Source organism: Cyclopterus lumpus, chromosome 22 (assembly GCF_009769545.1).
Source record: "Cyclopterus lumpus isolate fCycLum1 chromosome 22, fCycLum1.pri, whole genome shotgun sequence".
Lineage (NCBI taxonomy): Eukaryota > Metazoa > Chordata > Actinopteri > Perciformes > Cyclopteridae > Cyclopterus > Cyclopterus lumpus.
Window position 1 is genome coordinate 19087667 of NC_046987.1, and position 25000 is coordinate 19112666.

The 25000-nt window shown below is 45.0% G+C and overlaps 2 protein-coding genes across 5 annotated transcripts in view; both read left to right on the forward strand.

The window, feature by feature from the left end:
- LOC117751152 (paralemmin-1-like) overlaps positions 1-781 on the forward strand; it is a 16687-nt gene extending 15906 nt beyond the window's left edge. The window contains 2 exon segments of the mRNA XM_034562730.1: positions 258-289; positions 292-781. Coding sequence (XP_034418621.1) covers positions 258-289; positions 292-633 — 374 coding nt within the window. The 3' untranslated portion in view covers positions 634-781.
- A 5630-nt stretch (positions 782-6411) lies between these two features.
- LOC117751110 (polypyrimidine tract-binding protein 1-like) lies at positions 6412-19091 on the forward strand. Of its 4 annotated transcripts, none has more exons than XM_034562672.1 (16): positions 6412-6520; positions 7403-7456; positions 7740-7770; positions 11264-11324; positions 11511-11683; positions 12017-12163; positions 12346-12516; positions 12776-12886; positions 13071-13248; positions 13402-13479; positions 13661-13818; positions 15237-15270; positions 16317-16409; positions 16553-16769; positions 17062-17139; positions 17310-19091. In XM_034562672.1, the coding sequence occupies exons 1-16, from the start codon at positions 6513-6515 to the stop codon at positions 17440-17442; spliced, it is 1725 nt and encodes a 574-aa protein (XP_034418563.1). In that variant the 5' UTR covers positions 6412-6512; the 3' UTR covers positions 17443-19091. The 4 variants fall into 4 exon arrangements, with proteins under 4 accessions (XP_034418563.1, XP_034418565.1, XP_034418564.1 ...); XM_034562674.1 differs by having other exon boundaries at positions 13411-13479; XM_034562673.1 differs by having other exon boundaries at positions 7743-7770.
- Positions 19092-25000: the final 5909 nt, after the last annotated feature.

Sequence of the window (25000 nt, forward strand, 5' to 3'; positions counted from 1 at the left end):
TAAGTCAGTACCCATGGCAACATGTGATCACACTGGGAAACCATAGCAACGCAGCCTGGATACCTTCGTCTGAAATAGAAAGCCAGCCAATAATGGCCTCTCTTTCTTCGTTTGGCTCTATCGAATTGCTCCTCTCCTCCGGAGGTCATTAAAACAATATTTCCTTTCTTTCTCCATCTCCCTCTTGACTTTACGACCCTCCTTCCCTTCCGCCCTCCTCCTACGCCTCTCAAATGGCGCTCTGGCGCCCCCTCCAGGCGAGAACGGAGTGGCGCAGGGCTCGGGTCAGACCCCCAAGAGAGAGGTGACGGGGATGGAGGCCACGCTGCTGGGTCCCAGTCCCCGACCAGGGCCAGCGAAGACAACCCCGTCACCCTGGTGTTCATGGGCTACAAAACCGTGGAGGAGGAGCAGGAGTCCCGCGCGGCCACGGAGGGCGTCGACGGCAACGTCAAGGCCGAGTTGGTCATGATCGAGGACGGGGACGGGAAGGCCGGAGGGGAGGCGGCGGCGGCGGAGCAGGCGCCGCCCAACGGGAGCATGGCGGATAAAGAAAAGGCCAACGGGGGAGGAGAGGACGGAGAGAAGGAAAAGGAGAAGAAACAGACCTGCAAGTGCTGCACGGTCATGTGAGCTATGGGTGTGTGTGAGTGTGTGTGTGTGTGTGTGAGTGTGCGTGTGAGTTAGTACACACCTGCACCTGTGCATGCCTGTGTGCCCTGGCATGTGTCTGTATTTGCAGATGTGTGTAAGTATGTTGGTGTGTGTGTGTGTGTGTGTGTGTGTGTGTGTGTGGGGGGGGACTGGGGGCAAAAAAAAAAATAACAAGAAAATCCGAAGTACGGTTCCACAGCCAACAATGAGAGCCAATGAGAGCTCCAGCTACGACAACCAGAACCACAAAGACTCATAAGTACACTCTGCTCCGTATACTTTCTCTGATACGTATTTGACTTTTTGATTTCTATTGATATTTTTCTATTTTTCTGTCTTGACATTTATATTGTATCCAGTATGTATAACTTGATTATTATGGGACTTGTGTACTGTAAGTTCATTGTTATTATTGTTGGAGAAAAAAGAACAAAAAGAATCGTACTTCTACCAAACTGGACACGTCAAATCATTTATTAAGTCAAAAACTATGAAGGACACGGACACTTAAAAATATATATGTACAGTATATATTTATCTGTGTCGGCCTACTATTTATCGGTCAATTTCATATTGCAATATTGTCTAAGATATTATTTTAAATAGTATTTTAATATATTGATATGAAATTATGTTTTATACAAGGTATTTATTGTTTTTTGGGGTCTCTATATATCATCTCCAACACATTAACTTGCATGTAAGCTTGTGAGCACTACCGCAATCATAACAAGTGTCTGTGCTTCCTCACATGTGTGCTCACATCTTTATTCACGCGCGTCTTTATGATGTAAGATGGCGACGTTAAGAGATCTGATAAAAAAAATTAATCTACACGGCACGGGGACCGTATCGTGAACCGTGTCAGCTCCTCATCGATATATATATATATATATATATATATATATATATATATATATATATATATATGTGTGACGCGTGTACACGAAGATCACAGCTTTTATTTAGTTTTTTAGTTTTTATTTTAAATAAGATGGATTCCTAACTTTACGATTAATGGATTCGTGGCGAACCGATTAAGACGCGCTATTAAAAATAATTTAAAAAATAACGTAGTTCTCGCGAGAGTAGAGCGGATCTGAATCTTTTTTGCGAGGTTGGCGCCGCATGACGCCTCCCAAAAACTTGTGTTGACTCGTCTTGTCTTAATTATGCTCCATCACGTTCACGCGAATGTAAAAATCCAGGGGTTGAATTGGGATTGGTTTCTAACCGCGATGAGAAGAAGAAGAAAAAATAAACTTTTTGTCTCTTTATGAACCAAATAAAAAAAAATCTGTACTGTAATTTCACTGTGTGTTGGTGTCCCGCTCGCTCCCAGTTTAACCCCTGACCTTTTCGTCTGTATAGACGGCGGCCCGAAGATTTGGGTCCATTTGAATTGACTTTTTCTCACTAATAATAATATTCTCTGGGGACCGTGAATCTTTTTTCAGTCTAAAAACACAACGTATATAATTTACTTGTGCGCAGGTCCCCAATGCTTTTTTATTTATTTTATTTTTTTCAATTATTGTATAAGAAACGGGCCTTTATTATTCTAGAGGAAAACCCCAGTTCAACCATTTCAAAATAAGTGCAGGATGCAAGCGAGCCAAACCGTACATGTATCGCAATTAAAAGGCCCGAAAAGACCATTTGAAATACATATTTTCGGGCCCTAGTTCACTCATTTGTTTGGCAGACTGTACCGAGGACCAATTGACGTCCGGGGGTCGAGGATGCTACGACGCCAATGCTTCCACGAACCCCCCTTCCATCCCATACTCCACCCTCAAGGCTCATCCACGTCTCCGATTCACCCCCACACCACCACCACCCTCATCACACACACACACACACACACACACACACACAGCCCCCGCCCGTCTATGCTTGGAGATGCGCGGCTCAAACACCTCCCAAAGTTGGTGCTAATCCTTGGTCTTGCGACTCGTCGAACACTCTCCATCCACCAACTGCTCTCCAACTCCCCCCTCCCTCCCTCACCCCCCCCCCCCCCTCAATCTTACTGAACCCCACCGGTGAGGATGGGGGGATTGTGGGGGATCTACTGCCTCCCCTGCATCCGTTGAGTATAGAGAGTCTTTTCACAAACCTTCAGTGCCGGATGCATTATCTCATGTCCTGCCTTACATTTACCAACCGGAGAAATGATCCCTCCTAACATTCCAAAAAGGGAGGTCAACAGGCAGATGAATTATCGTCTATGCTTTCCATATGTATACAGTTACACTGTATTTCTACAGCTTGACACTTTTCTTTCATGATATTGACTTTGATTGATTTTTTTCTTTCTTCCCCCCCCCCCCCCCCCCCCCACCTATGGCCTCTTTGAAAGGCGGTATATTGTATTTTAATGTGTGTATTTAATTTTGTTCTTTTTTATTTTGAAAGATGACTAGTGTATATTGTCGGTGCCTTTGTCGGGTTCAGTTGGTTTGGACTTGTCTGTCAGCCGCCATTTTTCAGACCGGGTTTTTTTGTTGTTTTTTGGGATGGGAACACTGCCTTCTGACTCCAGAGGGGGGGGGGGGGGGGGGTGGTACTACTACTACATATAAATACATGCAGCTCAGACGATAGGTAATATGCAGACTACTGTTGGTGTCTTGGAAAAAACAACTTTGTATCCTGTTGTTGACTTTACTGTAACAGACTAAGGATTACCTTTTTTTATTCCACACGTCGGAGAAACTCATCAAAAAAAAAGCCAAACTACATCCAAAGTTTGACATTGTTTTTTGGGGGAAGGGGGGGGGGGATACAAACTTTATGTGCAGTGTATACACAATGCGTGCGTGTCTATATGCATACATACATCTGTATAAAACACATGTAACTTTGTCGAGCTGAAAGCTTTGCTTAATTGTGGGTCTCTGGGGACAGCAGCAGAAAAAAGCAACCTGGTGTTAAACCGATGCCTGTTCATCTATTCTGTCGTCGTCTAAATGTTTAATCTTGAATAAAACTACTGTTTGTTTACAGCAAGTCAGATAAGCGTTTATGTAACCGACCAAACGTACACACACACACACACACACATACAGATAGGGCACATGTAAGTGATCGTTAATGGTGTGTGTGTGTGTGTGTGTGTGTGTGTGTGTGTGTGTGTGTGTGTGTGCGTGGTTTTCGGTGTCTCAGCCACAGATGGACGGCCTTCTGTGGGAATGCAACAGTCTGGTAAAAATAATAATAAGGAAAATAAGTGTATGTAATTGTAATTGAAAGCAATCATTCCTCACGTATGGGGTATGAATCGTGTACAGTAAAGGTCTAATTTAAGGAGAGATGTCAAATATGTGATAGAAACATGAGATCCCTCCGTGGAGATGAGCATAATTGGCCTCTGTGACGTGCACTACCCAGAACGTGCCACTAGAGGGCGTACGTCTTCTGCATCGGAAAGCTAATCCTGTTACAAAAATGTGTCAAATACACTGTGAAATAGGGAGACAAAGGCAGAGGGAGGCATTTAACCAGGGGCATTCATCAGATGGAGGTCAGGTATGCACTATTCAACAAAAACATAATTATACCGCTTTATGCTGCAGCAGTTGCTGCCTACCGGGGGAAAAAAACAACAACAATTAGAAGATTCATGTGAGGTCAATTTGAATGTGGCAGATTATGGCGTTCAATAGAAGTGTACACAGCAGAGGTGTTTCCACATCACGAGACAGAGAAAATATTGTTTGCCATTTATTTTATTTTTTTTTCCTTAGGTCACACCCCCTGACGACGCTCTCACAGACACAACACAGAAGAAGAAACTAAAACTGTGGGTTTTGATTGGTGGAATATATTACAAAATAAGTCAACGGGAAATAAAAAAAAAGAAAAAAGGAGGTGGCATTTCTTTCATTCGAAATGAATGTGGGAGGTGGCATTTCTTACAGAAAACAGGTCAATCCGCTCTGTGTGAGGGACAAAGGTTTATTGCTGCTATGGTAACATATCAGTAAATTCCTTTGCTCTTGTCTTTATTTGTTCAAAGTTAGCCTCCGCAGCACGAGACGCACATTAGGATGAGGCACACTAGCAGAAACAATAAAAACTAATGTTCCTCAAATCCAACCTCCGTTCACCACAAAATAACTTTAACTTGCCCCCAATACCTGTGGGAACCAGTGACATCGCGTTCTTGGTGGTGCAACAGTGTTTCAGCACACACACACACACACACACACAAGTTGATACTCTGTGCTGCTGTGGTTATCCACTTGTTATGGGTTTCTGTTACTTCTCAACATTTTAGGACATGCTATATCATTCGGTTCTTTCACCCTCATGTCCCATAAAAGAATACCGACCTGTAAGCCTGACAGCTTATTGTGTGTCTATTGATATGAAGCTATTTCCTTCTTCTTCTTCTTCTTCTTTCTAAATTAGAAAGCCAGTGTGTAGATAAGTGCCTCCCGCTTGTGTTGTCCTTCCCCCTGTGATGATACCAATGTGCATACATATGCCTATTTGAGCTGATCCTAAACTTTAAACTGGTTATGTTGGTGACCTATAGTTGTGTCCCTTCTTTTAGTGTCACTCCAGACCTCTTTTTTGTTCTTCCTTTTGCGATTTTCAAACGATACTGTGTTTTCTACAGGATACATTCCTGAATGGACACAGGCGGTATCAGGGAAATTCCCATCTTGACTGCGTTTCGAGGCCAAACCAAAACCAGCGGTGTTGTTCACACGTTACACTGCAGCTCAGGCGCGCCCTGAATCTGAAGATTTAAAACAATGGATCCACAAAGTGTCAGGTCATAATGACTACACACTATATGTGTAAATGTGTAGTGCGGAATTCTCCCAACACTCGATGACCAGTGTGGGATGAAGGTCCACCAGTATGCAACCATTAACTTGACTCTAATCTTAAGGGAATGTTCTTATATTTAAAGTGGTGCAATCAATTAAACTAAGAACATGTACTCAAGTACTGTGAATTCAACATGTAGGTATTTCTTTTTTATGCAACTTCAACTCTCGTATACATTTCAAAGGCCAATATTCTACTTTTTACTCCACCACCTTTATTTTAACTACTTTACTGATTGTTTGTATATTAAAAAAAACACACAAGCACCTTTTTTTTGTGATAATAACTACAATATATAACCATTGTAGATTAATCTACTCAATAATTTATAAAAGTAGTATTGGTCCCAGCTTATCAATACATTTTCTAATGCTATACTTCCACATGAATGCACATTACTCATTAAATATATAAATATGCATGGGCCATATGTATGCACGTGTAGCCTATTATAGGATAATTTCGCTGATTATGCACTCTACTTCTACTTTTTAAACCGGAAACAACATCGTCGTTGTGGCTTTTTAAAAAAAAATATGCGCCACAAAAGACACTTCCTTGGTTTTCATCTTTGAAGGTGTGTTGATGCTTTCTGGCTGCACTGTATTATCATAAGACTGTATGAGGGCGAGACTCCATATTGCCCCCCCCCCCCCCCCCCCACCCACAGCCCCGTCTTTACATACTTCTTCTTCTCCTTTTGTTTACTTGTTTTTGTTGGTTTGTTGTCACACATAACCAGTCTTTACTCAAACAAACCTCACTACTTTGATATGATGTTCTGGAAATTGGCCGCGGTCTTCTTCTTTTTTTTTCCTTTTCCTGTATACACAAAATGATAGTCGTCTTGTCCAATCACGACCCGAGGAGAAGCTTGTCCCCGCCTCCTTTGGGCTCTTGAAAGTGGCTGGACTAATCAGCGCTCGCCTCCGTGCGTTCAGCCATTTTGTAAGAAAATCAAGCAAGTCTGCCGCCCTACCTTCGCTTCAGACCTGCAGTTTTTTTCTTGTGCAATGGACGGGTAAGTGAAAAAGAACCACACTTTAGACTTGTTTATTTTAACGCGAACGCGCCGCCGCGTTATTCATTTTCCCACATCTAACGTCGCTTATTTAAGAATACATTTCGATCGCGGCGGCCGCTCCGCGTAACCGTTAGACCGAGAAAGTTTTGAAACAGTTTTTTTTTCCTCCTTTTTTTTCTTTTTTCTTCTTCTTCTTCTCTCTACCATCAAAACATGCAACAGTTAGCAGGCGCGTAAGCTAACTAGCTTGAACGGACATGTATTATAAAACGTTTTTTTTTTTTTTTTTTTAAATGTGTGTTTATAAAAGAAACTTAAAACGCCGAGCAAACGTTACTCGACGAACGTGTATAGTACTCGTTCGTTAACGGAACCGTCTGGCAACACGCGGCCGTTACATTATAGAACGTTGGCTAACTACCATGGTAACTCGGTTTGCAACGGGCGCTCGAGCGCTACAGCTAAAGCAACGTGTCTCATTTCCGCATTCATTTGTCTGCGGAGTGCCAGGGCCATGTTTGAAGATGTCTGGCCTGAACGGTGTGCGTTGATTTGAATAGAATACTTTATTTATATATACTATTTATATATATATATATTTATTTATATACATACACCTGGTTGTCCACGCAGGGTAGGAAACTCAATATATCGTGTTTTTTTTAATCAAGCAAATAAAAACAACAACATTCAATCAAATAAATTCGACCGTTTTTGAGGACTTCAAACGCAGCAACCAGTGTTGCATCGAACTCGGTCCACAATGCGCTCGACGTTTTATTTGAGAGATTATTTTCATTGTTTTGTGATTTACTTGTATGAGTGTCCGCTCTAAAGTTTACTTTTGTGTTTTTGTTTTTTTTTGCCCATCCACTACAGCCGCCTAGACGCTGAATTGTACCCTTTGGGAACCGGCTACGTCCCTGAAATTGAGTAAGTATTTGTATATTATTGTTGCACAACAGACTTCAATTGGAAATATGTCTGTTGCTGCGATGCTTTCTGAATTTCAAGCTTTGTAAATGGATAAGGAAGTCATTTCCCTCAAATAAAAAAAAAAAATGGTTATGTTGTATCAATACTTATTGTAAAGACAGTGTCCAGAGTGAAGACTGTTATGCTGTTTTCTTTCATTGTTAAATAAGATCTCATAATGGATTATGGGTAATTTTATTTGATTTTCTGTGTAATAATAAAGTTTCTTTCTCTTTCACAGCAGTGTCCATGACATAGCCGTTGGCACAAAGGTAGGCATTTTTTGTTCATCTTTATGCAGCTATGCTTCTTTTCGCTTTCCCTTATTTCCTGACTAGACCACAGGATGAATGCCACATGTTCAAGTGTGTGTGTGTGTGTGTGTGGATATGTAAAACTACTGACATGGCTTTTGCTGAGTAAATACTGTCATTAGAATAACACCATAATCAAAATAGGTTTTGAGATCATGAGAGTTTTCAATGCATTTACAAGTCAGTGAAAATGGAAAATATCTGCGCCCGACACTGGGGACTTGAAACGCTTCCTCTATAATTACTGCTGTCCAAAGACATTTCTCATGTGTAACGAGTGTGGCGGACTGGCTCTCCTTTTTTTTAAAATATTTATTTTTATGCAACAGTCGGTGCATTTAGGTTGCAGCAACTCTCAAAGACCGTGGACATTTGATCATTGAATTAGAATAGATTGTATAATGGTGGGGCTTTGTTTTTCCTGTCCTGTTTCTGTTGGGTTGTGTGGCTGCGGGGGAAATGAAACTTCCTGCTGTTTATTGTGTGTGTGTGTTCCTTAATAGCATGTTGGCCTTACTGGAATGTTAAGAAAGCAGCCGAATCCTGCCCCGGCACTTGATATTTTTTCAGCCTAGTTTTAGCACAAGACCAGTCGGCAAACAACCAGTGAAACAAAACGGCAAAGTATTGTCCAATGTTCCTCTTTTTGCACGCATCTATTATCTATCATCTCCAGCGATGTTGTGTGTTTATGTCCCTGGAATAGCAGCCGTTTGTGTGAATGTTTGTGTGTGAAAACTTGTTAAGTAAAGAGCACAGTTGTTTTTGGCAAACTGTGCTTGTTGTTAACTTGCATACCCAATAAAAATGCCTGCCTAAGTAGTAATCCATGGCAACAGGGCCTCGGGCACATATGTGTAGGAGGTGTAATTGAACTCAAACGCAGGGCTGAAACCATCTTGTCCCAACTGTCTTCATCGTCCCGGCCAAAGGTCTTTATACTGTTTAAACAAGCACCCCACCCCCTCTCCTCATTTCAGTAAAGCGTGTTTTTCAACTTTTTTAGCAATGCAGAATTCAGTGGGTTAACTGCTGGTGTCATATTTTTGTACTTTTTATTTTTTCCCTGGATTTTTATATATTCTGTTGTAATGATAATGCTGAGTTATGGTGTGCTGCCTTGCTGGAATCTGTAATTATCCCGTCTGGCATTCCGCGGTCACATTCCAATCTCCCCCCTCTGGTCCCATGGTGAGGCCCTACCCTGCCCCCACCCACCCCCCACCAGCAAAGGCTGATCACAGTGAACAAACATGTCTGCACCTGTGCTCTTCACCTTTGTGTTTTATCTTGAAGGATTACCTTTTTACCAACAGAGTCCAACATACGGTCCCTAAATGTTTTAAGAGCCCATATTATGTTTCCTCATCCTTTTTGATGCAATGCACACCAGGTGTGCTGCCCCGCTGTCCATGTTCCCCTTTAAAAAAAAAGAGAAGGATATAAAGGTAGGCCACTGCCATTGTTGGTAAGACACAAGTCGCTCGTCAGTAAAGTGTCATCGTCTTCTAACTGAAAGTTGCTGTTATACTGTCGACACCCTGTGAAAACAAAGGATGTGAACATGGCGGTATGCAGTTGGCGCATTTTTTTTGTTGAAAATTTGGTTTGGCGCGGTCTTGGATTAGACTTTTTATAAGCTTTGTAAACTGAATTTGTACTGCTCAGCGCTCTCTGACACCCCCCAAAAAACTATTGTTATATACTTCATTTATTTGTTACAGCCCCCTTGATGTTTCTGCTCTGTACTACACGCTGTCTTAGCTCTGTCGTTATTTTTAGAATGAGGAAGTATGGGGTGAGTCCTGCCATGGAACAGTAACAATCAGTCCCCAAGAGGAAGTTTAGCCAAACCCTGGAAGCGGGCCTGATATCGCTGCTCTTCCTGTTTGGAGTCGGTCTGCTGACTGACAATGTGCCGATGCCCGCCCACAAGCATCCAGTCAGGCGGGAGCCACTTCCTTCATTTCTCGTGGCCCATTCATCAAGCAACAAAAAAAAAATACTAAAATGTTTTTAAATACAATTTCCTCCCAACTAGAAGATGCCAATTGTTGTTTTGGTATTCTCATTTCTCCCATTTAGGTAAATGAGTTAACTGGTCACTCCCATTTAAAATCAAACACCCGTGTAAGTCTTTTTTTTTTTTTCTCCCCTGCTCGTCTTGTCAGACTTTGCACATTTTTGTAATCCTGGCTCGGTATTTTCCTGCCATGTATGCATTTCCATTCATGTATACATTTTAACATTTGACAAAGTAGGAGGGCCCCTGATCCCGAAGCCGCCGTTAAGTAGACATAGGAATGTCTCTTGTTGCTCCAAGTTGATTAATTTAGATCGCAGACCTCGTTTGTGTGGGCCTCCAGAGTGAGAGTGACTTAGGCCAACCATCTGGAAGTCAAAGGGTAGTTTATTCTACTGCGTACAGTGTTGTGCTCTCATAGCAACAAACTCTGTTCATTACGCCACCCCCTTTTAGTGTTCAGAGGCACAACCAAATCCCTCTCAGATCACCATAACCCGACTGTAGACTTTGCAGCCCGACTGTAACCCTCACCAACGTGCATAATTGAAGGCCAAGATTCACAAGGTGGAGTAGAAAGCTAGCAAACCTGCATGACTGGTTGTTGTAAAAGCGCTCCAGGACACTTCAACTGCTAAAGAGTCCTAGGGGCTCCATATGTGTGTATGCTGCCGTGTAACAATGCCCCTAGTCTCAGCTGGAACAGGACATTCATTGTAGAGTGTTGTAGAGCTCAGGCTGCTGAGCCACTTCTTGTGACTGCTGTACTTCATCTCACACGACCACAACGTCACACAACTGGGAGAACAGCCCTGAAACGGCACTTTATATCTACTGGAGAGAGCAAGAGGGGACAGACGAGGCTGTTTCAGCAGACAGTAATCTAGTGTGGGCTGCGAGTATCCCCATCTTGTCTTTTCCATCCAGAGGGCTTTGGTGCGTTATCCTTCCTCCTAATACTGAAGTATGAGAAGACGGGTTGTACTGACTGACAGCTGCTGTCAAGCTAAGATGTTATTGCTGACTGCTGTGCTTCGGGTTGAGTGGTAGCTTTTTCTCCAGTGTGATTGGAGTTATAAATTACTATTTTGGCACACTGCCCCCAAGGTCAGAAATAATGGCCTATTTTTTTTTTTGTCTGACTAAAGTTTGGAACTAGTAATTGCTGTTGGAGAACAGTATGGGAAGACAAGGTTACAAATTAGAAGTCAAATATCCTCGCTGGCGAGCCAGGTCGTTTAATTATTTCTAGCGAGGAAGGTGGGGTTCTTCTCAAGCGGGCTTGCTCGGTCCTCTTTTGGTTATCGGATTACTTCCTGCTTATCACACAATGGCTCGGTAATATGAGAGCCGAGCTCTCCACCTGCTATGCTGTGGCCCCATTTGTGAATGCACTGAAGTGAACCATTGTTTTCTCTCTTTCTGCAGAGGGGATCCGACGAACTATTTTCTACCTGCATAGCCAACGGGCCCTATATCATGAACTCAGGTAGGGGGAGGGGGGTTGCCATGGAGGGTTGAATTCTTTTTTTTTTTATTGAAGTGCTTGTCGTTTGTTTCGGTTTGTGTTGCCATGCCGATCAATCCATTATTCAAGAAGAACCAGAGCCTTCTGTTCCCTCCCTGATTGTATCTGCTTCGTCTGTTTTTGTTTTTGTTTTTCTTCTTCTTGCAGCCAATGGCAACGACAGCAAAAAATTCAAAGGTGACGTCCGCAGTCCCGGTGTTCCGTCACGTGTGGTCCATGTACGCAAGCTGCCCAACGACATAAATGAGGCTGAAGTTATTGGCCTGGGGCTGCCCTTTGGGAAGGTCACTAATTTGCTGATGCTGAAAGGGAAAAACCAGGTAAGGACTGATATGTGCAGGACCTCTTTAGAGAGACCAGAGAGTTTTGTAGCCCTTTGTCACGTCCTCGTGGTTTAGTGGGTAGGATGAGAATCCATTTTAAATGTCTCATCTCCTGTTTACCCAATACCCAATGTTATGCGTCAAAACCAATAAAGATATCAATGAGATTTGGCTAAACATAGATGGCGATGGGTAATGAAAATGCTCATACGGTTCATATCTGACCTGATTATTTGTAACGCTTAATAAACATTGCCATAGTGTGGTGCTGTATATGTGATGGGGGGGGAAAAATCAAACTAAATGCATTTCTCTGATCCTCCCCGGCAGGCATTCTTAGAAATGACCAGCGAGGAGTGTGCACAGACGATGGTGAGCTACTACTCCTCTGTAACCCCCGTCATCAGGAACCACCCCATTTACATGCAATACTCAACTCACAAGGAGCTCAAGACCGACAACTCCCCCAACCAAGTGGTAAGTGTTTGCAATCTGACACGCACTTGATATTTGTATTTCAGGCTTAAATTACTTTTGTTGTTGCAAGACACTAAGAGTTATGGTGTTGTCTAAACGCCTACAATCACTGAGTTCATTTATTACTGCAAAACCTTTCTCCAGCCATGCTAAAAAGTTCCCCCTTTTTTTTTTTTTTTTAGCGTGCCCAGGCAGCTCTGCAGGCAGTGAATGCTCTGCATGGCGGCGGGATGGGGGGCATGGCCATTCCAGCAGATGTGGCGAGCATGGGGGGAGCAGGGTCCCAAAGCCCTGTGCTCAGGGTCATCGTGGAAAACCTCTTCTACCCCGTCACCCTGGATGTCCTTCACCAGGTACAGACTACAGTGGCCTTGTTGTTTCACATATATTCAAATCTTTATCTTAAAACGGCCAGTGTGCAGGATTTGGCGCCCTCTAGCAGTGAGGTTGCCGATTGCAACCAACGGAAACGTCTCCTGTTTGCCAAGTGTGTTCTAAGAACAGCTGTGCAAATGTATTCCCTTTTTTGTTTATCTTCCAGTACAGTTTCAATGAAAATGCGTGTGTTGTGAGTTCACCTCACCCCTAATTGTGCCGTCTCCCCCTCCCTAGATCTTCTCTAAATTCGGCACCGTGCTGAAGATCATCACATTCACTAAGAACAACCAATTCCAGGCTCTGATCCAGTATGCCGACGGCTTGACTGCTCAGCACTCCAAACTGGTAAGACTGGTACAACTAGTGCCCTTTGTCATGATGTTTCAGTCTCTACTGTTTGCAGTAGGGTTGAGATTCAGCTCAGTGTAAACATCGTGGAACCATTAAGATAACTGATGTGTTTTAACACTGGTGAGTTTAAATACAGTTTCACGTTGGCTCCAGTCTAAATCTCCAATGTCTGTCTCAGTCTCTGGATGGACAGAACATCTACAACGCCTGCTGTACCCTGAGAATCAGCTTCTCCAAGCTCACCAGCCTCAATGTCAAGTACAACAACGACAAGAGCAGGGATTACACCCGTCCAGACCTCCCCACCGCTGACTCACACGCTTCTCTTGACCACCAGACCATGGCGGCTGCATTTGGTAGGTTTGGGGCATGATTTGAAGAATGGAAGTATTGAATTTCATATTTTAAGTGGTATTAAAAAGGTCTTAAAATTAAACTTTTAAGACCCCTGGAAGAAGTCTTTGATCTTATTTGTGGGTTGTTCTTTTTGTTGTTGCTTCTTGCCCCAGCTGCTCCAGGCTTAATCTCAGCTTCTCCTTATGGTGGCCATGGCTTCCCCCAAGCCTTTGCCATCCAGCAGGCATCAGGTCAGTACACACTTATTTTACCACGCTACCCTGTATCTCTTATCCAAATATTTGCATGCTACATATAGTGCGTCATTGGCCTTGACGTATTTTCTCCTTACTAGATCTCTTCAGTGTGTGTATAGAGCAGCGAGTAATGGTGACATTCATATCAATGAAATTAACACTTTGTTCCTCTTAGGGCTGTCGATGCCCGGTATGCCTGGAGGCCTAGCGTCCCTGGGTGTGGGCCACGGTGGCATGGCTGCCGCCGCAGCTGCCGCTAGCCGGCTCGGCCTGACGGGGTTCGCCCCATCTGGGGGACACCATGTGTTGTTGGTCAGCAATCTGAACCCTGAGGTCAGTACACTCACTAGGCCTAACCGGTCCTACATTCTGCCTCTGTAGCGCTGAGAAACGTTAAAGTGTTAGTGCCATTTTTGTTTTTACGCTATGGTTCATCGACCTGGATCCATTTGTATAAGCGCTCCATTGTTCGCCCCCGCCACCACTTCCCTGTGATCAGACTAGTTGGAGTACCCCGTACCACAGTTTTTAATGAAAAGGGGGTCGTGGAGTCAAATCTCTTCTCTTTCAGGACCTCTCTGTGTTTGACCAAACCTGCTGCATTTCTGACCTGCCACTTTGCTCACTGTGAATTTTAAGTTTATTCAAAACACTAACTTCTTTTTTTTTTTAATTTTATTTTTTAAACCTACCATTTCATATCTTCATTTTTGTCCATTAGTTGAAATCATTCTTGAGTTGTTGGAGAGACAATATTACTTTTTTTCTTTGTAAAGAAAACACACCGTGCCCCGTATTTAATATAGTGTGTAAAATGTATCGGTAGCCTTGTCACACATTACATTTACTGTAGTTATGCAGTCATTACGTTAAAGCGTGCTAATTTCAAGATCAGCTGGTAGTTGGAACAGGATAATTATAATTCACATTTAGGTTTGACTGTTTTATTCTAACGTAACTGTAAATATAAACAAACATAGCCTTGTAATTAAAAGTACATATTGTCTCTGCCTTTTTTCTGTATTTCATTGTTAATCTTTTTTTTCTCTTCTTTTTCTCCTAGTGTTCCCATAGTGACAGTGCATTTTAATTTAGCCAGTTCTACTGTCTGAAGCACTACATTTCTTTGTGTATACTGACCTTGTTTTTTTACTTCCTTTTTTCCCTCTCTTCTTTCTCTGTTCCCCCTCTCCCTCTTTGTTTTAAAACCCCCTCACCTCAACTCTTGCCAACTGACTGCACGCCCCACAACCAATTGTTCCCTCTGTCCTCCTCCTCCCCTCTGCCACTCTTATTACTACTACAACCACCCCTCCCCAATCCATCACGCCCAATTTGGTCACCACCCACAAATTGTAAACAAAAACACAAACATTGGCATCTCCATTGGTCTCCCCCCCCCCCCCCCCCCCCCGATATTGCCATCATCTGCCCCTCCATTGTCTTCTTCTCCTCATCCTCATCTTCCTCCTCTCTCTCTCCCTCTCTCTCTCTCTCTCTCTCTCTCTCTCTCTCTCTCTCTCTCTCCTCATGCTGTTTGAATCCTCTCCCCTTCATTCTCTTCGTCCCTCATGCCTCTCCTTCCTCCATGGTACTGTGGCCTTCCTGTGGACCTCGCTGCCTGTGGCCTGCGGACATGTCCCGACTCCACTCCACTGTCCTCCACTCCGCTCCGTCTCTTTTCCCCTGTCCCCTGTTCCCTTATCCCCCTTTGGCCCCCTGCCCCGCTGCTCCCCCTGCTGTCTCTAAAGAGCGTTACGCCACACTGCCTCTTTATTCTTTTCGGTACGTTATCATCCTTTCATCTCCTTTTTTTATTACTACTGTTACCTGGCAAGGTGGGCATGTCTTTGTCTCATGTTGTTGGCTTTGTTTTGTTGTTTTTTTAACCGCTGATGGCTCGTCATCAGGCTACAGGGCTATGAAGGGTGGGGGTGTATGACCTGTTTTTGGTTGTTGTGGGTTTGTGTGAGGAAAGTTAAGGTGAGAACACCACACAAAGCGGCAGCATTTTATTTCTAACGGCGGTGGTTTACAGTCCATGGGCAACAAACATTTAGTGGTTTCATCTTCAAAGAGCCCCTTAATGGAACCATTCCCTAACTAAATAGAAATACAGGGATAATTTTGTCTGGGAATGAGGCAGGAAGGCAATCTAAATTCTAAAGCGTTGCCCTCTGGAAGAGGATAAAAGTAAACACTTTATTTGGTTCTGCACGGGCCAACCCTAACCCATGAAATTGCAGCGAATACCATATTTAATAAGTAGATTTTTCTACGGTTGCCTCGAGTCACTCAGCGATAGTACACACAAAGATGAAATGCTGCTGCTTTTTAGTGACTTTGAGTTGACATATTATCCCTCTGCCGTTACTCTAATGTAGGTATGTGCATGTTTAGTTTATTCCTGCATGTGTCCTTTTTAAAAAAAAAAAAAAAATTTAAGCCCTCAAGTTGGCCAAGTAATCAACATTTTCTTCACTGCGTAGCGATCAAATCGACTATCATTTTACTTGATTTTTGCCTCTTTTTTTTTTAATCGCCACCTCTCCCTTCTCGACCAGTTTAGCTGTCGGTGTAATTGTAATCTAAAGACGGTTTACGTAGGATTAGTTCTAGAGGTCCCATGCAGAATTCAACAGAACATTAGTCGGATAGCCTGCCAATTACTGATTAATCAGACGGTATTCTTTTAGTAGCGGTGTGAATATTAATGCCCCCGACGTGATGGTTTACATTGTTTGTTGTTGCTGTGATTGGCCATGTAGCTCCTGTTGAGGCTGTGTTCTTTGTTGCACTCGTGTTGTGACCCATTCCTCTTCCTCCCCCAGGTGTGTACGGCGACGTGATGAGAGTGAAGATCCTGTTTAATAAAAAGGAGAACGCTCTGATCCAGATGTCTGATAGCACTCAAGCTCAGCTAGGTAGCTACACTCCCTCCCTGCAAATCACCGTCTTTCTTGTAGACGTGTCATTTCCCTTTTCTGTCTAGTCGTGTATTTTCCTGCTCGTAATCTTACCGCACATGAGGGACGGAAATTACTTTAATCCTCTTGCTGTTTCTCAGCTATGAGCCACCTGAACGGTCAGCGTCTCCATGGCCGGGCCATGCGTGTGACCTCATCGAAACACACCACGGTGCAGCTGCCCAGGGAGGGCCACGAGGACCAGGGTCTCACGAAGGACTACAGCAACTCACCGCTGCACCGCTTCAAGAAGCCCGGCTCCAAAAATTACTCCAACATCTTCCCGCCCTCGGCAACACTCCACCTCTCCAACATACCGTGAGTTCAGACTGCGAGAGACTCATTTCCATCAGCGGCTTTCTGGCTGTAAAGCTTCTTCTTCTTCTTCTTCTTTTTCTTTTTTTCCTTTGTAGTCCCGACTCGTTCTTTTCTATATTTAGTGCTTGGGTTTAAGAAGTTGTGGCCGTATTTCCTAAACATGCTGATCTAGAGGTGCATTTTTCAGGCCCTCTTGTTTCACAATACCAGTAAATAAACTGGAAAATGCAAATTGTAAACCCACACAAAAAGCTTTATGTAAATTTCCATTTTTTCCCCCTCCTGTTTTCAGGCCTTCGGTGGTGGAGGACGACCTCCGGAGGCTTTTTGGCAGCTCAGGAGCCACAGTTAAAGCCTTCAAGTTCTTTCAGTAAGTCCAGTCTCAGGTGTTTGGTTCTTATTGGTCTGTCTTTCTTCTATTTATTGTTTTAGAGTTTGAATAAGTTGATGTCGCAGAGACAAATCTGCCACCCTCTCAAAAAGCGGGCTACATTTTGACACTTTGCCAACCCATTGTCTTTTTTTTTTTAAATTTAACAGGAAAGACCGCAAGATGGCCCTGATCCAGATGGGCTCCGTCGAGGAGGCGATCGAGTCTCTCATTGAGTTCCACAACCATGATCTGGGAGAGAACCACCACCTTCGAGTGTCCTTCTCAAAGTCCACCATCTGAGTGCCGTTCCTCCCTCCCTCCCCAAGTGTACCGCCATCTTGAATGCTACTTTAGTCGAGGTTTCCCCCCCCCCCCCGGAAACGGCCCCGGTTGCAATCTCGATGGCCGCGGTTCTTTTGTAGACCGTTGCTCCCGTCGCCATTCTTTAATCATTCCTCTCGTCAATAGGTTTGGGTATCGCGTTTAATCCGATTTGATTCCGATTCCTGGTTCCAATTTGTACCCCGAAATATGTTTAAAAAAAATCAAACCTCAATTTTTCAAACCGTTAATTGAGCAAAAGAAATGCACTGTATTTTTTTTTTTTTTTTAAATTGCCACCAAATCAAAATGCGTTCTCTCGCCGGTTTTGGTCCGGCCAACATCAGCAGATTCTGACCCGCATCCCCTAAAACCGGCTTCTCTTGTGCCGAGCCGCTGTCCCGCGGAGTTTATTTACATTTTCCTGCATCGCTGCGCTACTAGTCAGCGGCAGGTCGTGCCCCATAATGATGTGAACACTCTTCACATGCATCGGGTCGGGAATCGGCTAAATGGACGTTCAGGACTAGTTCTCGGTACCCAAACCACACAATTGATCTGTTCCATCGTTTTAGTTTTTGGTCCTCGGGAGGGGGGCAACGCTCTGCAAAGAAACCCGTTTATATTGGAGGTGACGTAGAGGCAGCTGATGAACTGTCACTTTAGACCAAATCGCTTTAAAAAAACAAATGTAAAGAGAGAGAAGAGAAGACACCCTCCACCACAGATGTTCATGTGGGTGAATCGTATCCACACACACTTCAGCATTCCTTTTTATTGTGATAGTCATCCGGATATATATCTCTCTGTTTGAAACGCGTTGGCCAGTCAGAAACGGTTCGATACGTAAAAAGGATTTAGTTTTGGCCCACAAACCACCAAACGATTAATATCCATTTTGATTTTTATCTTCTTGTAACTACCCGCCTATTTGCTTCGGGGGATCCATACCACTAGAGTCATTCGATAAGAATGCCTTTTCTTTCTTTCTTTCTTCTTTTTTTTTTTTTTTTTTTTATCTACAGTCTCGTGCCTTCCTTTTGCCCCGACCAGATTGCCTTAAGCATCGCTCTGGCTTTATTTGGAGGAAAAAAAAGAAAAGACGTGGCTCTCGAAATGCCTTCTTCATGCCTCGTGGTATGCACCAGCATTGTTAACATTGAGGAGGAGGGGTGAAAGTGGCTCATTCAGTTTCATCTTTAATAAATAAATAAAAAAACCTGTTTTTCTAGATATTTGTACGCATATCCCCATTATATGTATGTAGAAACTATGAATGTACGTCAGTTAGTTGCCTAATACCGTCGCTAGGTGATGTAGCTCTGTTAGGTGGTGTTTTGTGGTTGGAGCTGTAGCCGGCCGTCCCAGTCGTACAGTCCCCATCCGCCTCCACGCCGCCCCTTTTCTCCGGAGTGGGGGGGAGGTTGGTTGCCCGTGGCGTTTTTGGGGGCGTCATTTAACCATATTATGTTCATCTATATGTGGACGCCTATAAATATATATATTCATTTATCTTTTTTTCTTTTCTTTTAATGTTAGTATTTACATGTGTATCACTGCGACGCTTATCTGATACCTAAATGTAGTGGCTGGGTTTCCATCGTTATCACAGTGCCTTGAGGTTTTAACCCGAGGCCGAAAAAGAACCTTTTTTTTTCTAGTCCGTCGACTTTGTTTACCTCTCGTTCAGGTGTTTTTATCTTTCCGCTCTGCAAAGATGCCTTTACCCCGTTTCTATTCAGGTAATCCTACCTGTGAGAGAGCAGCGCTCAGAGTCCTTTGTCAACTGAAAGTAACAACGGTCTTGGACTGTCTCAATATCCTTATATATATATTAATATATATGTATTTTTTTCTTCTTCTTAAATTCAGGATAACAGGATTTACAGGGGGCCGTCTGTGTCCCCCTCGCGCCACATCGGGGTTCCTTTAGTGCACTTTTCCTCACCGATCGGTCCCCGTCGGCGCCGTCACGCCCGAGTCTTAAAAACGTCGTCACATTCCTGCGTGCCTCCGAAAAGCAGCACCGGTTTCCCCACCGCCTCGACCACTGTAGTTTTTTGGACCAGATACAGATTCACTCTGGCTCTATTTTTGTAAAAGATTATTATGCATGGTTTAACGAAGCTTCATGTAGCCACAGGCGAAATAATTTTTTTGCTGTTATGGACCAAAGTATCTTCTATTCCCCCCCCCCCCCCCCCCCCCCTCCCTCCCTCTCTCCCCCTCTGCTGTTTATTTTTTTTCTAGTGTCGTGATTTCTTTAAAAAAAAAAAAAAAAAAAAGTTTTTCTCACATTTCCACAAATGCGTACACGAGGCTTCAGTTTCCATTTTTATTTTGTTCCCGTTTTCTCAGATGCCTTGGACGAATGTCACATGAAGTTTAAAATGCGTTTGGGTATCAGTCTATACTGTATATTGTATCCCGTTGTGTCGGGAGCCGACTTTGGTAGTTTGCTTTAGGGCGGATACTTAATTACAGTCTTAGCTGTGACGTTGATGGTGTAGAAGATTATATGCCTTTCATTTTTTGTTGTTTTTCCTTTCGTTAAAGCTTTTATGTTTCTCTTTTATATGGGGGTGGGGGTTATTGTATGAAGCGGGATTGATGGTTGTATATATTCATGTTTTTGTACCACAATCATTTGGATTATGTCCACTTTACGTTCAAAACATGTATATTTTGATAAAACGATACAGACCTTATTGAGCTCTGCGGAGCTGTAAAAAAAACGAAACAAAAAAAACCCTTTTTGTAACACAAAGACATTAAAACCTATCTGAACACAGAAGTGTCTCTGTATGTGCCCCGCCTCCCCCCCCCCCCCCCCCCACCCCTTTTTGTTTTTGTTTTTGTTTTGCCATTCTGTTCTCGTCTCTTGCATCTTCTGCTGCCTTCAATAAATCTTTAGTTTGTTCCTCCTTTCATCTGGCCTCATTCGGTTCCTGTCTCTTCCTCTCTGTCCTGTGGAGCCGCTGCTCCGTATCAGTTAACACTTTGTAACATTTTCCACGTTTCCCATCCTGTTTTACTACTGGTGGGTTATTTTTAATATATATATATATTTTTTTTTTATTATTACTACATTTCCAACTTCTGTACTCATCCCATCTGAAACTTGACTGACTGCTCCCCCGCTCGGCTCGAGGCCGGTCGGCCGATCCCTCGCCGAAGCTGCCGCGGTGCGGACGAGGGGGGGGGGGGGGCGAGTTAATTTGATGTGAAAATGTCGGATCCTTTGCTGTCCCCAATAATCCTCCATCATCCTACTCGGCTGTGACCTTTTTTTTCGGTTTAGCAGGTCTCCGCGACTCGGAGGAGATGAGCCGGGTTACCGTGGCAACTAAGTCAACTGCGTCTCAGCAGATGAATAATTACGATGAAGTAATTAAACACAAGCATGGCTATCAGGCATATCTGACATCCATGTTTGGACCTCAATGACCAGACTAGCTATACACCCTCTGGACCACTAGGGGGAGGTCTTGCTCTCCGCTGGTTACCAAACGGCTGTTGAGCAGAGGTGACTTTACCTGCCACTCACACAATATTCAATAGTTAGTGGCTTAATCTCGAGTGCCTGCCTGGGCTTTCTGGCATTATACCTTCTCTACAGAGCGGCGGGGGAGGATTAACCTCCGGATCTTCTGCTCTCGAGACGGGGACGGATGAGAGGAGAATCGAGTCCACCGGAGTCTGTGTTTGTGGCCGAGAGGAGTTTGGGCTTTTGTTGTGTAATCCCAGCGGTTTGTGGGAGTGTGGTCCTGAATGTAGTGTGCGTGTCCCAACTTTGTGTGAATTCTTCTCGTTACTTTGCAGAAGGAAACGTGCTTGAAGGTCAAAGTTGCCGACACAGCCGTTTTTTTTTTTTTTTGAGGATGCAGAAAGCAGCGAATAATCCTGAGCGGATCATTTATTTGAATATTGCTCTTTGCGGCGTTGCATCAGTTCTCTTCTCTTTATCTTCAGTGTATCTCCCGACCAGTCGGGGGAACTCCAAGGCGGCAGCTTGACTCTTTGATGCTGCCTTGATACCTCAGACCCTTGTTTACTTGCAGCATCTTTTAGTATTCACTCTGCACCGAGAGTAGTTTAGAGAGCGCAGCACAGAATCCCCCTCGTGGAATATACTGAAATGCAAAGAGATTGCATAATTGGGTGGAAGGGTAACTCAAAGCAGGATGATCTAAACATGGATTTGTGATGTTTGGGGGGGAAGGAGGGGGAGGGGGGGGGGGATTTATCAAATACCAGAAGTCACTGGCACACAAAATATGGTACTTTTTATCAGAAGCTGACAACTGGCGAGCACTACAAGTACAGCAAAGGGCGCACACTTGCTTTCCAGAAGGTGGGGCCTTACTGTACGAGCCTGTGCTCCATTTTGCACTTTTTAACTGGTCCAGCGTGCCGTGCATGTCACCGAACCCCCACACCGCCTCTCCAGACCCTCGGGGACGAGTCTGGCTCTGTTCACGGCGACTAAATGAAACCATGTGGCGGCTGGGAGGGGGGAGGGGGGGTTCCTTCCACATCTGGCAACATTTATTTACATTAGTACCGCGGCCTCTAATCAAGCAAATACTGGCAAACGCCGAGGCCCCACACACACACACACACACTGACACACACACACACAAACACTAGGCCAGTGACTGAAATGGGGCCCCGGTGGTTAGTCCTGTATATCATTTGTGACGCGTTCAATCCCCCACAAAAAGCCAGCTAGCCACCGAGGGGGGAAAATCTGTGTGTGAGAGACTTGGCCGTTGGCTGGATGTGACATGGCTGCTTTGTTAGTCAACAGCTTGAAAACACACACATCTGTTTTTTTATATTTTAAGGCCTAGTGGGGGTGTGGGGGATGTAATTAATGTGTCTCTCTCTAAACTGCAGAGCAATCACAGACTTAACCGCCTATAAATCCCAGGATGTAACACCTTCTTTCAGGAGGCAGGTCGCCGACTCCCTGACCCACATTCCTTTCAGATTTAGGATCACTTAAAGAGGCCTCCGTATCTCAAGGCCGTGTCGCCCCGCACGGTTTACGTGAGATTTATCCTTTTTCTTCCAGGGCGACGCGTGCAGAGGGGAGGAACAAGCCTGACGCCCGGGTGAAGGATGTCTTTGGGTATAGTGGCTCCCCCCCCCCCCCCCCATAAAGAAATAAAATACAAAATAAAAAGCCACCAGGAGACGATCCACCTGTTTACTTATGCACGCCTCAGACAGATGTTGAATAATTCATCCACAGGGGCGGACAACACGCAGCTGTATTTGGGTTATGGAGGTGCATGGGTTCTCTCTCTCTCTCTCTCTCTCTCTCTCTCCGAGCCTGAATTATAGGCATTACTTTGCAAAAGTAGGACGCTTTGCATAAAGGAGCCAACCCGAGAGGCACAATAAGATGTGAAGGCTGCAGGAAAGGTTGAGTTTGTGGAGAGCGTCCTCTCCTCTCTCCTCTCTCCTCTCGGGCCTTTTGAACAATGAGGAGAGCGGATTGATCTTTCTGCCCCAAACGTATCCACACATGATGGAGCGCTTCGTGGAGACGATGTAGTTACTACATCTCACTCCAAAAACGGATATGTTTTAGTGCACAGTGTACGCGCGTGAACGCACGCACGCACGCGCTCCCAGGACAGAGGCAGCAGGGGTGGCAGCGCTCTGTCAAGACGGAGCTACCTGGAGGTTTTACGGCTCACGGGCTTTTGACTCCGTGCTGCCTGCGCGTGCCTAATGGACGCTGATGGAAAACGACTCCACTGCTCCAGCGATCCATCAGCACCCCCCCCCCCCCTCCCCCCTCCCCCCCTCCCCCGCAGCCCATCCATCAGGCCGCGGCTTTCAAACACTGTGGTGAACTTTATGTCCACCGACCTTCCGCCACACACACAGATGGTGATTCACGCGCTTTAATAAACAAGGACACGCACGAAAACTATCATTTCAAGTTTCTTGCAATATTTCACCCTCGTGAATGAATGCGCTCGCACATAAATTCATTACGCACACGTCATAGCCAACTAGAAGGGCTCCAATAAGTGTCGACTTGAGGGGTTTGAACATCCCCCGGGTTCACCGGGACGCAGCGAGTGAGTCAGCCAACCCAGAGTCCCCCAGAGGGTGCGCGGCGCGGCACGGCACGGCACGGCACGGCTATACAGACCCCGCCCGCGCAGAGAGCGGAGAGAGAGAGAGGAGAGCGAGATCGAGATGGAGAGAGGAGGGGTGGAGGTTACTCACACCGAATCGGGGTGCCGGTGAGCGTTGTTCATAGGTGGAGGTCGCACGGGAGAGCGCGCTCGGATTAAAAGCTGCGATTTTCAACTGGCTGCGCGGGTCCGCGTGACGCACGGAGAGCGGAGGCGCACCGCGCGACGCGCGACGCGCAACGGACCCACGTTTGGATTTAGAGGCAGCTGCACCAGCGGAGGGATCACCAAGTTGAGATGCTGTAAAGGAGCTGGCGGTGTGCGCGGGGAGGATGCTCCCGTCTCGTGCGGTAACTTTGGACTGAAAATGCGCGTGATGGATGGATTTATTTGAACTGCAATAAGAGGAAGTGAGGGGCGGGGGGAGAAAAATAAGGTCACGCGGACGCAGTTTGAGGCGCTGGAGAGATTTGCTGCGCGAGAGGAGCGGAACAAAGCGTGCGCCAAATCTGGGTAAACAAATATGACGGACGATTCTGACGCCGGTGAGCACCGACACCGCGGAGAGAACTAGAGCCGGCGGATGTGGAGTGTAATTTAATTGTGAGATCTTGTTTTTTTTTAATTACATTTTTTTTATTTTTTTGTGTGTGAAGAAAGAGAAGAGGGGGGGGGGGGGGGTGTCTAATCCAGGTGGCGCATCTATCTCGCCGGCTGCGCGTAATGGGAGAAAAGTTTCGGACCTTGCAGAGGAGACGCACGCGCAGCATCCCGACCGACGACGACGACCACGCGCTCGTGAATAACATGTGAATCCCGCTCTTCCGTCCTGCGGAGCCACGAAGTTTCAAAGTGCGTTTGAAAACCGTTCAGCATGACTTGAAACCGGTGAACCGGAACTCGCTTCCAGCCAATTAACGAACCGACGGGTCCGAAAAACGCGCAGACGGACATTAAAGATCTGAAGAGGATTTCTGCAGCAGCGCGAGCCCGATCCCAGAGAGAGAGAGCGAGAGAGAGAGAGAAAGAGAGAGAGAGAGAGAGAGAGAGATTCCCCCTGGATGTCTAGGATGGGGTGCCAGCTCGGGCAGAGGTGTGTGATGGAGTTGGTGCTGCTGACCATCCTGTCCTGGGTGTCCGTGTGGGCGGAGGAGAAGATCATATTTGACAGACACGCTGTCTACTGGAACAGCTCCAACCCCAAGTGAGTTTCACTGCACCTAAGTGTGTGTGCGTGTGTGTGCGTGCGTGCGTGATTTTGTGTCCCTCTGTCAAATAATGATACACGTATGCAGCATGCAGTCATGAAATCTAAAAGGGAACTTTCTTTTTTTTTTGCCACTTGCTGTCTGAAAAAAAAAAATCACTCTTCTTCATTT